We start from the raw sequence: 16,934 nt of genomic DNA on the forward strand, positions 1-16,934 counted from the left end.
CGCTCTCAAAATTTTGTATGGCGAATTACGCAATTCAAAGGGTAATACCAAAGGTAGTAGCAGCAGGGCTGCAGTTTTAATTTTTTTCTATTTCGTGAAAAACCTGAACTGTCAAACTTTGCTACATTCATATACACATTCACATACATATACATTAGCATCCTTTTTGCTTGCTTTTGATTGGTCGAACCTGCTTACATTTCTTTCTGTTGGTTAAATCGGCTTTTCCTTGGCACCCCAATTACGTATTTCGCTCTCTCATTTGTAGTTCGCAACCCAATTATTTACCCTTCGCATTACGTAATTCGCCATACACAATTTTGAAAGCATTTGTTGGTAATTCAGATGAAATTACCATGCGAATTACGAACAAATCGCTGCCGTCCCTAATTTTATTCGGAAATTTATCGAATCCAGTTCACAAATCAAAACTGGCACTTTGAGTACTGAAAGTAAAATTAATAAACGTGTACATCACCAATTTAATAGAGAAATTTATATATTTTTAGTTATAAGTTACATTTTACAGAGACAGAACTGTCAAAACGAATTAAGAATGTGCCCTGTGAATGGGGTAATTCGCGATAGTATTTGGGGGAGTGAACAAAGCAATTCACGGGTCGTGGGAGAGTGGTATAATTGGGGCGCCAATTAAGAATGGAAGAGCGAATTACGTGTCGTGGGAACTTAGTATTACTCGTATCCACAGTATAGTCCAAGGCGTATTTAATAAGGTGGTGTTAGCCGTATATAAGTAAAAAATTACACTAACAAATTATACGCAGATATCCATACTGTCATTGGTATGACACATCACATCATTTTGACGTAATGCCCTCCACGGCGAAAAACTCAGCTGTCGCCCCAACACCACCTGGTTAAATATACCTTGGTATAGTCAGTAGCAAACCTTTTTGGGTTGTTTTTGTAGAATAGTTGTTGTTGTATTCACCCTTGAGGAAGGCACTAGATTGTGTGTTGCTATTTAATAGCCTTCCTCAGAGTTTTTATTCGATTTCAATGTTGTGTGCTGCATTATTATTAGATAAATAAACTTTAGCATTTGACAAATCGTGATTTTATTAAGAGAAAATTACAAATGGTACAGCAATTAAACAAATATAAATGTAAATATAAAAAATAAAAATATATAAAAAAAAATAATATGAATCTAAAAAATAAATGCTAAAATCTACAAAATTATGTATAGCAATATTAAATGAACATAATAAATACTTAAGTATCCTTTAAATAAATTTATTTTAACGAAAGTGCGCGTAAGAAATTAATAAAATGATATTTGTTTTTGTTATTTTATGGCCTTATATCATTTATATTCAACAATTTTTATTGAGCTTGAGGCCGCTTTTAATGAAAAATTATTGTGGAAAAGCAACAATAATTTTTGAAAACATAAACATTATTCCTTTTCCACAATAGTTTTTCATTAAAAACGGCCTCAAGCTCAATAAGAATAACAAAAAAAAAATATCTTAAGGACGAGCACACTTAAAAGTTAAACATTCTAAAAATAGAATTATTAACAAAAACCAACAAAACCAACAACCACATGATCAAGTTTAAATAGCACTGGAATAGCTGCGCTTGATTGTAGTTGGCTTCACAAATGAATAAAGTAAAAAAAAGCACCAAGAATTTACAAGGCGAACTTAGCACGGTGCATAGGCAACTGGCTGAGTCTGCTGGGGTCGTTGGATCGAATCCCACTGAAAGAAGTCTGATGAGGAAATGTGGTGATTTCCGTTTTTCATTAAAAACGGCCTCAAGCTCAATAAAAATTGTTGAATAAAATGATATTAGTAAAACAAGCTTTAAAATTTGAAGGAAATGATGAAGTTATTACTTTTCCATTTAAAACATTTTATTACTTAGGGAATCTGCCAATTGTTAGAAAAGTACTCCGGGATATTGCGAATATTTGCATTCGCATTCGTCTTCACATGCTTGAAAGTCTCGCTTGCGTTCTGCTTTTTTCTCACGCAAGATAGTTTTGTTGACGGGGCACTTGACAGCATACTTTTTCATCTGCAAAATGTCACTAAAAGGGAAGGTTCGGGCTTTTCAGGTCAAATTTGTATATTCCACCAAAATAAACGATGTTTCTACTCTGAAAAATTCTGCGAAATGGGAAAATACCTGTCAAACAACAAAAATGATGAAAGCATGCGAGATCTCGCAGACCACTCGGTATGCGAGAAAAAGTATGCTTCGTACTTTTTGCGGTCTATACGTGCGAAATCTCGCGTGCGTCGTCACGCAACGACCGGTAACAGTGGCCACACACGACGAACATGTGCGCGCGCATGCTCGGCTTGCGGTGCATGTTCGTTGTTTGTGGGGCGGTTCACGAGAATGCTCGCCAAAAATAAAAAAAATTTTGATTTTCAGTGAGCATGCTCATCGTTTGTGGCGTGGTTTGCAAACATTGCATTGGAAACAAAAACAACAACCTCATTTTGTGTTGATGCTTGCAGTGTGCACATCGCGGATAAATGCATCCAAGCCTTGTGCGTTAATTGAATTTTTGATGAGTCTAAATTACTATATGTATATGTATGTACATACATACAAGTAAAATATAAATTAAGTAACACATACATAAAAAACCTAAGTCATAAGTATTTCAATATCCATCTTTACGCTACCACGGCAAAATCACATATGAGCCGCTCACCGTCTGGGGCAAACGACAGCGGGTATGTTAGCGAGCATGCTCGCACACATGTTCGTCGTGTGTGGCCACTGTAAGCATCACATGCGCGAGCTGTTTTGCTAAGTACACACATTCTGATACAAACATATTGCGCTTGTTTGAAAAACCCCAAAAATCAGATTTCCAAACCTTGTTCAAAATTAAAGAAAATTCTGCAAAATTTCATTCAAATAGTGCACTTTTTATTTACAATCTTCGGAAAAAAAGTTGAGTGTGCAATTTTTGGCCCATTCAATTTTAGTACAATGAAGTGCAAGTATGAGGAAGCTAGGACCTAGCATTGATTTTTGGTAAATTTTTTAGCAATTTTTTTTGTTGAAGGTGTCGCTCATTTTCTCCATATAAAATAATGTTCGATAATTTTTTTATATGAAAAAATGTGCGACACCTTCAACAAAAAAAATTGCTAAAAATCAATCGTAAGTTTTAGCTACTTCAAACTTGCACTTCGTTACACTAAAATTGAATGGGCTAAAAACTGCGTCCTCAACTTTTTTCTAAAGGGTGTAAATAAAAAGTGCAATATTTGGATGAAAATTTGCAGAATTTTCTTTAATTTTACAGAAGGTTTGGAACTCTGATTTTGGGGTTTCTGTTGTATAATTAACCATATTTTTATAAAAAATTAGCGAAAAATAAAATATTTGCCGGTATTGTAAATATTCGCTGTACCTAAACTTTATTGACTGACTGTATATACATAAATTCATAATAAAATAATAGTAGCTATTCCTACATTTTTATACATATATGTACTTATAAATAATGGCAATGAGACATTTTGACCAGTTTCGCCCGTTCCCACGACAGCCGGTTCTACGTACCAGAATGACTCGGGTTTTACCCGACCAAGGGCTGTTGTTTCGGCGATCTAACCCCGTTTAGGTCGGCGAAGTATCTCGAGAAGTTGTTCGTCCATAGGGCTACGTTTGCTACGCATTCTTCTGCTCAGGGCTGGCATCGAGTCAAACCCAGGGCCTGAAACCTACACCTGTTGTGTATGCCAGAGCCGACTACACCACAACTCCACCTCAGTCAATTGCAATGCTTGCGACGGGTGGAGTCACCTCAGAGTCTTGTCAGGACTATGGACCCATCGGCAGTGGGCCACATCATTTGTGGACCCCTGTTGCTCAAACAGAGCAGCCTTCACGGCTAACCCCAGTCCACCTGAGCATCTCAACACAAACACCACAGCACTACAACACAACAACACAATAGACCACACCACAACCACGACAGACTACACAAAAGACACAACCGCACCACCACCAACACGCCGCCGCCAACAACTCCTGGTTCCTCCTACAAACTGCACGATATGTTAGACCAGGATATTCCGTAACGTGACATCAGTCAAGTGCAATACCTGCCTTGGCTGGTGCCACTTTAGGGCATGTTCAGGTCTGCGCACCACGCGAGATTGGACGAGGAACTTCGAGCCCGTGTTGCACCGCTCGATCGCAAACCCCAACACCCACTACCACCACAGGGCGGCAACCTCCACAGTAGCGCACACAGCCAATGGCGGCAAGACACACATCCCTCACACCCCGCATAACTACATGTCTCCCGAACCACAGGAAGCTTCTTCAATTTAACTATAATGGACTTCATTGCAAGATCGAGGAGATAACCGTCTTCATGGGAAGGCGTGGTATATTGATAGCTGCGGTGCAAGAGACGAAGTTGCACAGCAATTCAAAATTGTTGAATTGTGCCGGGTACAACGTGCACCGTCGAGATCGCGAGCGAGATAATGGTGGTGGCTTAGCGTTCATCACGCACCACACCGTGCAGTATCGTCTTATTGAAGCAGACATCGACCGCAGGGATACCACCCTAGAATGTCAGGGCATTGCTATCCGGTCAGGCGATGTTGAGCTCGAAATATTCAATGTGTCACTTGCTGCCCGGCAGGATATCACCCTGATATAGGTGCGCTCCTCAGAGGTGAAACCCGTATGGTAGTAGGTGACTTTAATGCGCAACACGATCTTTGGCACTCAAGCCTGTCAAACGACCGTAGGGGAACAGACTTGACTGAGCAGATCGACGATTCGACATTCTGCACAATGAAGGACGACGCACCCACCAGGATTATGGGCAGCTGCTGCAGCTCGCCAGACATAACAATAGTCAGCGCTGGTCTGATAAACAGCGTATCATGGCGGCCTATGCTGACTTGGGCATCAGACCATCTGCCCGTAGTCATCTCGATCGATAAACCAACCGCCTTTGCTTCCGCGGAACATCGGACCTATATCAACTTTTCTAAAGCTGATTGGAAATGCTTCGCGGAATTTACTGAGAGCACCTTCGCTGCGCTCCCCACATCAACCGACGTCCACCTTGGTGAACGTAAGTTCCGCAGGGTTGTCATTTCTGCTGCAGCTCGCTTCGTACCGGCAGGATTCATTACGGATCCCCGTCCAAACTTCCATGCTGGAGCGGCTAGCCTATGAGCGTGACAACTTTTGTCAGGCCGATCCCGGAAATCCCCGTATTAGGAATCGCAACGTGGAAATTCGGCAGCTTGTGAACGTACATAAGCGGAAAAAGTGGGAAGAGCATCTGAAGACTTGCAACTTCACCTCTGGTGTGAGTAAGCTTTGGTCAACCGTTAGGTCATTGTCCAATCCGACGAAGCACGACGACAGGGTCGAAATTTCTTTCGGAGACCATGCTTCGTCGGACCCGGAGCGATGCGCGAGCTATTTTAGCCGTCAGTTCATACTGCATCCTCCGGCGGNCATACTGCATCCTCCGGCGGACAAAGCCAAGCGTCGAGTGACCAGAAGGCTGCACAAACTGCCAACAACTTGTGCCCCCCTTGCTTTCACTAGCGGTGAAGTTCAGGTGGCCATCGGGAAGGCGAAAGCCTCCAAAGCCATGGGTCCCGTCGGTATATGCATGCCGATGCTGAACAATTTGGGTCCTGCGGGAGTAGCATATCTAAAGGAGGTCCTAAATTTTTCAATGCCCACTCTCATCATCCCAGACATCTGGAAGGTGGGGAGAGTGGTCCCACTGCTCAAACCGGGGAAACCAGCCAACAAAGGAGAATCGTATCGGCCGATAACACTCCTTTCCCCGGTAGCGAAGACACTAGAGGCCTTGCTGCTCACGTATTTCACGAACCACCTGACCCCAGCGAAGCATCAGCATGGTTTCCGTAAACTGCACACTACAACAGCACTTAATGCCATAAATACTCAGATAACACGTGGCCTTAACCGCAACCGTCCCTGTGAGAGAACTATTCTAGTAGCGTTGGACCTGTCAAAGGCATTTGACACCGTCAGCCACTCCACGCTACTAGAAGATATAGAGGCTTCCTCTCTCCCACAGAGGCTCAAACGGTGGTCGGCGAATTATCTGAGTGGTCGACACTCGCCGGTAATGTTTATAGACAAATCGAGCAAACTCAGAAAAATATAACACGGGGTTCCACGGGGTGGTGTCCTTTCCCCGCTACTGTTTAACTTTCATATTTCAAAGCTCCCTCAACCACCAGAGGGAGTCTCGATTGTCTCTTACGCCGACGATTGCTCGATCATGGCGACTGGGAATGGAATTGATGACTTGTGTTCTAGGGTAAACGGGTGTCTCTCCGAGCTTTCTCGCTTCTTCACTGCAGGAGCCTAACCCTCTCCCCTACAAAATCCTCTGCAACCTTGTTCACCACCTGGACGAAGGAGGTTAGGCTACCGCTGGGAATTCACGTCGATGATAGACCAATTCTGACGGTGAATAACCCGAAATACTCGGAGTAACCTTCGATAGTCTACTCTCCTTCTTTGCGCGCGCAACCGCTATTGTCAACAAAGTACAGAGCCGCAACAAGGTCCTCAAGTCGCTAGCCGGCAGTACTTGGGGCAAAGACAAAGAAACGTTGCTGGCAACATACAAGGCAATTGGCCGGCCGGTTTTAAATTACGCAACACCAGTTTGGTCGCCGGGGACTAGTAGGACGCAGTGGATGAAGCTGCAGACGACGCAAAACACCGCACTACGGACAGCCACTGGATGCCTTCTGATGTCGCCTAAACGCCACCTCCACGACGAGGCGAAATGTGTCCCGGTCAAGGAGGACAATACAATGCTCTGCACGCAGTTCCTTGTTGGGAGCCATTGACGTGGTCACCCAAATGGGCAACTGCTTGAAGAAGAGCCCTTGCCCAGGCACGTCAGGAGGCATCTCTACGAACTGACGGACGAAGTCCAGAGGTTCATTAAACAACCTGAACGGCATTCACAGGGAGTCAGTCCCGAGTTATGTAGACTCCAGACCTGTGAATGCCGTTCTAGGCGCACGACCACCGGACATTGACGAGACGGAGCTTCATCTGCCTCGGGAGACTAGAACCACAATAGCCCAACTTCGCTCTGGCTACTGCAGCAGGTTAAACTCATACCTGAGCAGATTAGATGTACCAAATTAGTGTCCGGCATGCGGAGAGACACCCCATGACTCGAAACATGTCTGCGTATGCCCGGTAAACCCGACAACCCTAACGCCTTTGTCCCTGTGGACCGACCCTATTGAGGCTTCACACTTCTTAGGGCTGGTGTTAGTGGAACTCGACGACAACGACTGAGATATTAACCGATGTGGGCGGGGTTGTTGTAGCCGCTACAACAACAACAACAACGAGTTTCGCCTATTCTTTTCATTGATTAATTTTTTAATGATTTTATATAAAGGTCTAACCCATAATATAACAAAGACCATATGCATATGTACGCAAATCGATATTTCAAATTTTGTACACAAATTATAAACCATTCAGCAGATTTTCGCAACAACAAAATTTTAATTCAGAATTTTTAGAGATTCCGTGTTTTCGATTTTATGCATTTTTCCCATATAAAGTGTGTTCGAAAAATTTTTAAATGGAAAATAAATGACACCGTCAGCAAAAAATGTGAAATTAAGGCTCAATTGAAGGTCTATCTTAAAGACAAAACGAGCTCATCTCTGTGAAAATCCTCTCGATTGGTGGAAAACTAAACTAAAATGCGGCAAATTGACAGATCTGGCCAGCAAATATTTGAGCGCACCATCCGCCAGCGTTCCAAGTGAGTAATTGTTCAGTGCACCCGCCTTATATACGAGCCTCTAAGAAATCACCTCATGGGAGAAAAGGCACTAAACTTACTTTTTTGAAGTGAAACTTCTTAGGCGGCGGTATCGCAAAAATGGAGAGTGAAATTTTTAAAACTGAAAACGTTACATGAGTGAGAAGGAAGATATAGGTAGTATAGGGAAGGGGAAAAAAGAAATAAAGCGACGCATGACGGGTACGAGTACCTACATATGTATATACATATGTATGTTTGAATGCACGTATGTATGTATACATATATATGTATGTATGAACGAACTCATTGCGCATTTCAGCTCTGCCGCTACCAAGCAATATATGTATAAATGATGCAAGCGTGCTTCGCGTAACTACATCCATTCATACGTATGTACATATGTTTATATGGATATATTATGATGAAGTAAACGGGCTTCGTTGATGTACTGATGGGCATATGTATGTACTTATGGACAGCAATGTTTTTATGTACATATGTTTGATATATATTTGTATGTATGTACATATGTTTGTGTACATGTATATATGCACATATGTAGTACAAACGAAAACAAATCTAATAAGCTGCTCGTTGATATAAATGCGAACTGTACTGATTGTCAAAAATTATGTGTTTGTTGTACGTTTGTTCATGTTTGTCATGGTGGGTGTAATTTTCTAGAGTAGTTTTGTGCTCTTGCTATCTCCTTGTATTAACTCGTCCTTCGTTGGTATACTCTGATGAACATACATATGTGAGGATGATAGCAAGGCCAACTTATATAAGGTAGTGTTACAGGAGCAGTTGAAATGTTCGCCCGATGTTTCTTACAGAAAGCCATAAACGCAGCGACCGTTGGTTCAGTTTGGTGTTGTTTTGCTCTAGATTGCACCGTTTGTGGGCCTGTTGAATGAATTTATGTCTTAGTTGTATGAAACATCAAAAAATTTGGATTTTCTAGCAATTTGTACAACTTATCGCTATATTTATGGCCATGTTGTACAAACTCATTTAATTTGCGTTTATTTTGTACACTAAATAACCGAAAATGGATTACTCAGCCGAAATAGGAACGTGCTTTCGTTGAAATTTATAAATGTAAGCCGAAACTACCTATGAAATTGTAAAAATGAGATTTTACAATGAGACTGCTCGCAAAATTGCATTGTTTGTGCGCAAAACGTCCAACTTGATTGCGGATTGATTTGAACCAACGTTTTAGGTTTGCATTATGTCAAAAGGATCTGTTTGTTGTAATTCATTCTGTCATTTACTACCACTATGCGTAGGCCAATTCATGAAATCATTTCATGCGTTTGTGTAGAAACTAACTAGATAATTTCGTGAATTGGACTACACATACATGTGATACTTATGCTTTTAATTTATAAGGTAATTTTATGTTTTTATACTCTTGCTACCACATGAATATATGAATTCGTGATAGGAATATATGAATTCGCCTTGGAAGATAGAAAGCGGGTAAGAATAAATGCCGAACAAAGGAATTTGTCTTCTTTCAACTTAAATAAATGCATTTTGCAAACAAAAGTGCGTACGTTACTTAGTGCCTTGGTAATGGCGAATTCGTAAGGATCTATTGATTGCATTATAAACATTTTCATTTATTTGTTAAACATACAATTACTTCCATTACAACCCGGTCCTATGGATGCTAGACGCGCGAATTCATATAAGGTGGTGTACCGGAAAATGAATAAATAAAATATATGTACATCAGAAAATTAATAAGATGAAATGAAATTATTGTTTGATTTCTAACCAAAGCTATGTATGTAACTCAATCGCCTAATGGTTTGCCGAACCGTAAACATATGTTTACACATCCAATTTCGTGAGTAGGTACCTGGTACTCACACCTTTTTTAAGAAGATTCAATTCTATCATGTGTATGGTGTTACACACGCATTTTTTTTTTAATATAATAGCCCCTTTTGAACTTTGACTACTACACCTTTTCAAGTTCAAAATGAAAAAATATGAGATTGTAATGGGAAAATGTAAGATTATATTGAGAAACTGTAATTTTTAATGGGAATGCGTAAATTGAAATTGAGAAATGTAAGTTTAAAATGAGAAAATTTAAATCAAAATGGGAAAGTGTAAAATTATATTGAGAATATATAACTTGATATTGAGACATGTAAATTCATATTGAGAATGTGTAAATTTAAAATAAGAAGTAAATTCAAAATGAGAAAATGTAAATTCAAAATAAGTGAAAGGAAATTCAAAATGATATTGTAAAATATCAAACAGAAGAAATTAGGTTTTTCTTTCAGTAACAACCACCGGTGTTTTCCTCATGGAGCGTAGAAGGGGTTCACTCACGACCGAAGCCTGGGGTGGGGCTGGGTAGGAAGACTCATTGAGCGTTGGCAAAACATGGGGAATAATGTGCGGGATTTGGTAATGGTCTGCCCAATGTCACTCTTCGATAGAAAGGAAAGTGGCAGACAATTCGGGAGGAGAAGCAGTTTTGTGTCTAGGTCCTTATTCCCCAATGTTAAATCCAATAGAGAACATTTGTGCTAAAGTTAAAATGGAAGTCAAAGCGAACCTGCGTGTGCCAAATGTTCATCCCTCCGGACTTTTCGAACAGAGATTACAGTATTTGAGGAGATTTCGCAAGGGCTGTACAGCACTCAACTAATTTTCATACAGACGCACATGTATTAAATAATATGCATGTTGGGGTGTAATGTTCCTTGGTCACATCTTTGTTTACTTACATTCATAAATGTTGTTTTTAATAAAATTTGATTTTCAGTACCCTACAAAATCTCATTTCAAATTTATATTATCTCATTTTGAATCTATTTTTTCTCATTATGAATTTACTTTTTCTTATTTTGAATTTTCACATTCTCAATATGAATTTACATTTCTCAATATCAAGTTATAAATTCCCAATTCAATTATACGCTTTCTGATTTGGATTTATATTTTCTCATTTTGAACTTACACTGCTCAACTTCAATTAACGCAATCTCAATTCAATTTACTTTTTCTCAATATAATCTTACATTTTCTCATTACGAACTTGAAAAGGTGTAGATTAAAACACTGTATAGGTTAAGCACTCGTTCAATATTCTAATTTACAAAATTTTTGAGTAATAAAAACGATGACTTATGTTCATTATAGCTTTTTTATTGTTATTCCTAACATTCGCATTCGCACATTCGCATTCCGAAAATTTGCATTCGCATTCGCGAATGTGAAAAATATGACACGCGAAACATCCCTGAATGAATGAATGAAAATTTCCGAACTGGCAGGGCTAGTGGTAAACTTGACAGCAAGAGTCACATCTACCAGACGGTTTTGAAGTGTTTTTCGTTCATACGTTATTGCTAAGACGGCTAATATACGCATGGCTTTCAGTTCTAGAATTCAAATTATAAATTGTTTATCTTGTTTAAGCATATTTCAATTTGACAAAATTGGGTTTGTTTTATATTCATTGATTTTAAAACTAAAAATCTAACTGTAAAGATCGTCGTCGCCATTGTCACCTGGCGGATTCGCTGGTTCATTTGGTCCGGAACCTTGTGAAGTGCTGCTAGCGCCCGGGAATCTAAAGTTCTGTCCGAAGCCACGCGATTGTTGCAAAGTCTGTGCAAACATTTCGTATTTCCGAATATCGTTGTCCGATACTGAGCGCCTAGCGAACTTCATCGCTTCCTCAAAGTGTGCACGTGTGATCTCTGGTACTGGATCATCTTCATCCATTTCCATGGTTTGCTTTTCAGCACGCTCTTTTTCTCGTTTTAATTCGGCTTCAATCGCTTGCCGAATTGCCAATTTACAGGCACGCTGACAAATTTCAGTCAAATCAGCACCGGAAAAGCCTTGTGTCACCTTAGCAATGTAGGTTAGATTGACATCCTTAGCCAATGGTGATTTGCGTAAGTTAGCCTTAAGGATAGCTTCACGCGACTTATCGTCGCGTAGTGGAATATAAATAAGTTGATCTAAACGGCCAGGACGCAAGATAGCCGGATCGATAATGTCGGGACGATTGGTGGCACCAATGATGAAAACGTTCTTCTTAGCACCCATTCCGTCCATTTCGGTAAGAATTTGGTTAATTACACGGTCGGCAGCACCTCCAGCGTCGCCCACATTGCCGCCACGTGCCTTAGCAATAGAGTCCAGCTCGTCGAAGAACAACACACAAGGTGCTGCTGAACGTGCCTTATCAAAAATGTCTCGAACATTGGCTTCGGACTCACCAAACCACATAGTAAGCAGCTCTGGTCCTTTAACCGAAATGAAATTGGCCTGACACTCGTTAGCAATGGCCTTTGCAAGTAGAGTTTTACCACAACCAGGTGGTCCGTAGAATAGTACACCGCGACTTGGTTGCATGCCAAACGTCAAGAACTTATCTGGATGTTCGATTGGGTATTGCACCAGTTCTTGCAATTCCTTCTTGACACTCTCCAGACCACCGATATCCGTCCAGGTAGTGTTGGGTACTTCCACCACAGTTTCACGCAATGCCGACGGGCTCGATTTGGTCATAGCATAACGGAAGTTCTCCATTGTTACTGCCAAGGAGGCCAATACTTCGGCATCAATTTTATCGTCTTCCAAATCGATAAGGTCCATCTTTTCTCGAATTTGTTGCAAAGCAGCTTCCGAACAAAGCGAAGCTAAATCAGCACCCACATGATCGTGAGTTTCCGCAGCAATTTGTTCTAAATCAACGTCTTCATGCAATTTCATATTTTTGGTGTGAATTCGCAAAACTTCCAAACGTCCGGTGGCATCGGGAATGCCAAAATCTATTTCTCGATCGAAACGTCCAAAACGACGCAAGGCAGGATCAATAGACTTTGGCCTGTTGGTGGCGGCCATAACAATCAGATGTGAGCTCTTCTTCATGTCATCCATAAGGGTTAGCAATTGAGACACAATACGACGTTCTACTCCACCATGTGTTTTGTCACGCTTAGGTGCGATTGCGCCAATTTCATCAATGAAAATAATAGCGTGCGAGTTCTTTTCAGTTTCTTCGAAAGCCTTACGCAAGTTTGACTCGGACTCACCGGCCAGTTTAGACATAATTTCAGGACCGTTAATGAGGAAGAAAAATGCATCAGTCTCATTGGCGACAACGCGTGCTATTAAAGTTTTTCCTGTACCTGGTGGGCCGTACATAAGAATACCTCGTGGTGGTTTCACACCTATAGCCTTGAAAAGCGAAGGATGGCGAAGTTGCAGCTCAACCATTTCCTTAATTTGGGCTAACTGCTTGCGGCAACCGCCAATATCGTCATAACCGACAGCATTTAGCGATTCCTCTTCCTCCTCACGTTTGATCGGATCGCCATCACAAAAGATCACCGTTTCAGGTGCCACAATACAATACGGCTCAGGGTCGGTTAGCACGACTTTAAATCCTATGGGACGCATAGCTGCGCGAATAATTAAGTTATCGCCCATGTGAATAGGCCGGTAGGCCTCCAAAAAATAGGGCTTCAAGTAGATCTCAAATAGGTTGCCCGTTACGCCCTCTGCGGTATCATCGATAGGCGAAATTCGAACACGCTTTCCGTATTTGACATCCGGACATGATTGAATGGATACCACATCGGACAAATGCACGCACAGGTTGTTGCGTACAACACGATTCATGCGAATTTTCTCATTAGGACAATTTTCATCCGATAAAACAATACAAACGGTCTCTTTGCGCCGCTTACCCTTAAGAATTACCGTATCGCCACGAAACAATTGCAATTCGTCCATTTTTTCTTAAGACAAAGACACCACCGAGTTATCATCATTCACAGCTTCCTTCCTTCCTCGACGATTAAACGGTTTGGGCGGTCCTTGCGTTTCAGGATTGCGGTAGCTAAATCGTCACCATTGGAATCGGCCATAATTATTGCAACACTTTTTACTTATATATCTAAATGTATGAGAAACTTTAAATATTCTTTATGGTAAAATCACTGAAACACGCAGCAAAAGTTTTCACTTTGCAACGAAGGCGGTAGACAGCGAACGAAGAATAAAGAACAGTGAATACGAATATTTTTTATATAATTGCTGCGTTTTAATTGCTGAACTACTTTTGCACCAGAGCAACTTTCGAAAATTTCCAGCAGCAAAAAGTTACGAATTGGTACAGCAGAAATGTAAAAATTTCTCAGCAAAAAGTCTTTTCACCATAGAACTTTTCTATTGAGTAGCACCATGCTGTAAAAAAAATCCAGATTTTTTTAAAAACCCGCTAGAAAAAAGCTAATTTCCACAAAACAAAAGCTGACAACTAAATAGGTTTATATTAATATAATTTTAAGCATTTCATTTGAAACACTGCTTGAATTAAAATTAATGATTGAATAATACAGCAGGGGTCAAAGTTCTTCAGAAATTAACAAGTAATTTTTAAGCAAAAAATCAACCCGACTTCAATAATCATATAAAAATTTAAGAGTACCGTTAATTGCTTCGTGATCGAATAATCAGATCTAAACCAAATTAGTATGGGACCACCTCTGAGTTACCACCTTTCCTTGAGAAAAAAAAGAATTATAGAAATCGGTTAACGTGGTCTAAAGTTATGCGGTAACATACATAAAAAAAAATTCCGACAAATTGATAACCTCCTGAAGTCGGCTAAAAATAAGAATACAGGTTAAAAAAGCTATATATACAGTATACTATTCCGTAGCTTTGTTTTCACAAAGTTTAGCTGACTAAATAAAGTTCCAGGTCTGCATTACATCAAGGTAGTGAAAGTAAATTAAGTGTAAATTCCGCCAGATCAGAAAACAATTTGTTGCCACCTGCACCCTATAAGTTTAAACTTCTGCCCAAAATTTCATTGTTACTTATATTATTCCATTTTACAAAATTATTTCGTATCATACTGAATTTTTATTTTTCTATGATATCATCACTGTAATTGAAATGTTTTAGAATATCCTCTATCTCCTCATACGATGCACGTAAAACATTGCCCACTTTTTAACTTTTTTAATCGTATCGAAATTATCTGGTAATTTTGCGATAATTACAAATAAGAAAAAATATAAGTTTGTTAAAGGATTGTGTATTTTATCAACTTAATAAAATGAATCGCTAGTCAGGATTTTAAGTCAAATCATAAATAATACGAGGTTTTGTTCAATGCAAGTAATTCCCATGTAAATTGCAAAGTTCTGCGGCAAAATTTCAGATACGGCCATTTGCATTAATTATTATATATTATAGAAAAATATCGGATATACAAGGCTTTTCTCTATTCTACAAAAACACCCAGGATAATGAATGTATCAGAATAAATGTTTCTTAATTTCTTGTATTATTGTTTTTTTGTATTATTATTATTTATCTCTCAACAGCTTAACAACAAATAGCTCAGTTCTTCCAAACATAACTCGCTACAATTTCGCCGATACCCAGGAGGACGATGGTATAACTCCATGCTGGCCAGAACACACAATTTCCCGCCTACAAATGTATCGAATGTTTGTAATTGGATTTACCGTCGTGCTTGGCCCTTTTGCATATTTTAGTGTGCAAAACACCAAATACTTGCAGATATGTACTGCGGCTTTTCGTTGGACTGGTAAATCTGTAAACAACTTTTTAATTTTTAAGTATTTTAGTTGTGTTTCTTTCTAGCCTTTGCCACGATGATAACAGTCGCCCTAAGCATCTTGCTCAGTAAAGGCGCCGCAGGCCATCCGCCAACGGCTAACATATATGGAGTACCACCGCTTTTTGGTGCTTGCATCTACTCCTTCATGTGTCATCATTCTTTGCCCAGCTTGCTTACACCTATAAGCGATAAGCAAAAAATTCGAAGCATAATCTCATATGATTATATACTGATATGCACGTTTTATATTGTATTATCTTTGACAGGCGCATTTGCGTTCGCAGAATTACAGGACCTCTATACACTTAATTTTATACCCGATACCATTAGCGGACATATGTATGGAGCAAACGTGTTACTTGCCATTGAGTATTTTTTGACGCTATACCCAGTATTTACGCTCTCTACAACCTATCCAATTATAGCGATAACACTGAGAAATAATCTGCAGACTTTCTTTTTGGATATGGAGCGTTTCGATTCATATAATTATTTTCTACGAAAAATTTTATTTCCCCTATTGGCTGTTGTGCCCCCGTTCATAATCACATACTTCACTGAGAGCATCACAAGCTTAGTGGCATTTACTGGTAGTTACTCGGGCGCTGGAATACAATGCATCATACCAATTTGTTTAGTTTATTTTGCGAGACAAACGTGTACGGAATTACTTGGTAATGGTATAGTTAACTCATTTCGAAGTCCTTTCCAGAGTAAATACTGGTTACTTTTTATATTATTTTGGTCACTAATTTGCATATGCTTAGTGACAATTGACTTTTGGGTTGACATAAAACCGGCATTTTGAGCAAGGAAAAAATATCTGGAATGTTTTAGTCGCGTACGAAAACAAAAACTCAGTAGACTGTACATAACAATATTGTCAAGCGTTGGTTCGGTGATATTTGAAATCTAAATGATAAGAGTAAGAACTGTTGTCCACTAAGATCACGTTAAACAGGTAATAGCACCAGAGCAAAACTATAAACTTAATTTTGTACCCTAAAATTTCAAAATGGTAAACAAAATCTAACTTCAGGGTAAAATGTAAACAAAAAGGTGGGGGACATAAGGCCGCGATGACATTTGTGGGTAAAACGTAGGGAAGCCGAATAGGAGGATAAAAGAGAATGGGGGATTAGTCAATTATCTTAATATTCCATCTTTCGATAGGAATATATGATTTGTAATAAAAATTAATAAAGGAAATGTGAAAAAACGGTGATTTATTTAGTGAAAGTATAGTGAATTTTTGTGCATTTAAAGTTTATGAGGCGTTGTTTTCGAAAATCGAGAACTATAAAAATCGGCAAAACCAAGCTATCGGTTTGCGGAATGCGCCACCTTCTGTTCGCTACATCGTGGGTCCATGGCCATACACCCAACTGTCTACAAGGGGCCATACTGTCAATAGAAATGGTCACAATTAAAAAATAAAAATAAAAAATACCACTATTTCAATGCTTA

At 39.7% G+C, this 16,934-nt stretch overlaps 2 protein-coding genes across 4 annotated transcripts in view; one reads left to right on the top strand and one right to left on the bottom strand.

The window, feature by feature from the left end:
* Positions 1-16,934, top strand: part of LOC108359788 (transmembrane protein 104 homolog) — a 53,319-nt gene extending 36,385 nt beyond the window's left edge. For all 3 annotated transcript variants that reach the window (XM_017611807.1, XM_017611808.1, XM_017611809.1), the window contains 2 exons: positions 15,208-15,434; positions 15,491-16,934. In XM_017611807.1, the coding sequence (XP_017467296.1) occupies positions 15,208-15,434; positions 15,491-16,275 (1,012 nt within the window). In that variant the 3' untranslated portion in view covers positions 16,276-16,934. The remainder of the gene's footprint in view (positions 1-15,207; positions 15,435-15,490) is intronic.
* Positions 11,238-13,839, bottom strand: LOC108359787 (transitional endoplasmic reticulum ATPase TER94-like). Its single transcript, XM_017611806.1, has one exon. The coding sequence runs from the start codon at positions 13,601-13,603 to the stop codon at positions 11,330-11,332; it is 2,274 nt and encodes a 757-aa protein (XP_017467295.1). The 5' UTR covers positions 13,604-13,839; the 3' UTR covers positions 11,238-11,329.

The sequence above is a fragment of the Rhagoletis zephyria genome, unplaced genomic scaffold (genome assembly GCF_001687245.7).
Source record: "Rhagoletis zephyria isolate East Lansing unplaced genomic scaffold, Rhagoletis_zephyria_1.1 Rzeph_scaffold_00460, whole genome shotgun sequence".
NCBI classification, from domain to species: Eukaryota; Metazoa; Arthropoda; class Insecta; order Diptera; family Tephritidae; genus Rhagoletis; species Rhagoletis zephyria.

Coding starts and splice junctions, on each gene's coding strand:
- LOC108359787 (XM_017611806.1), bottom strand. CDS start 13,603: ATGGACGAATTGCAATTGTTTCGTGGCGATACGGTAATTCTTAAGGGT.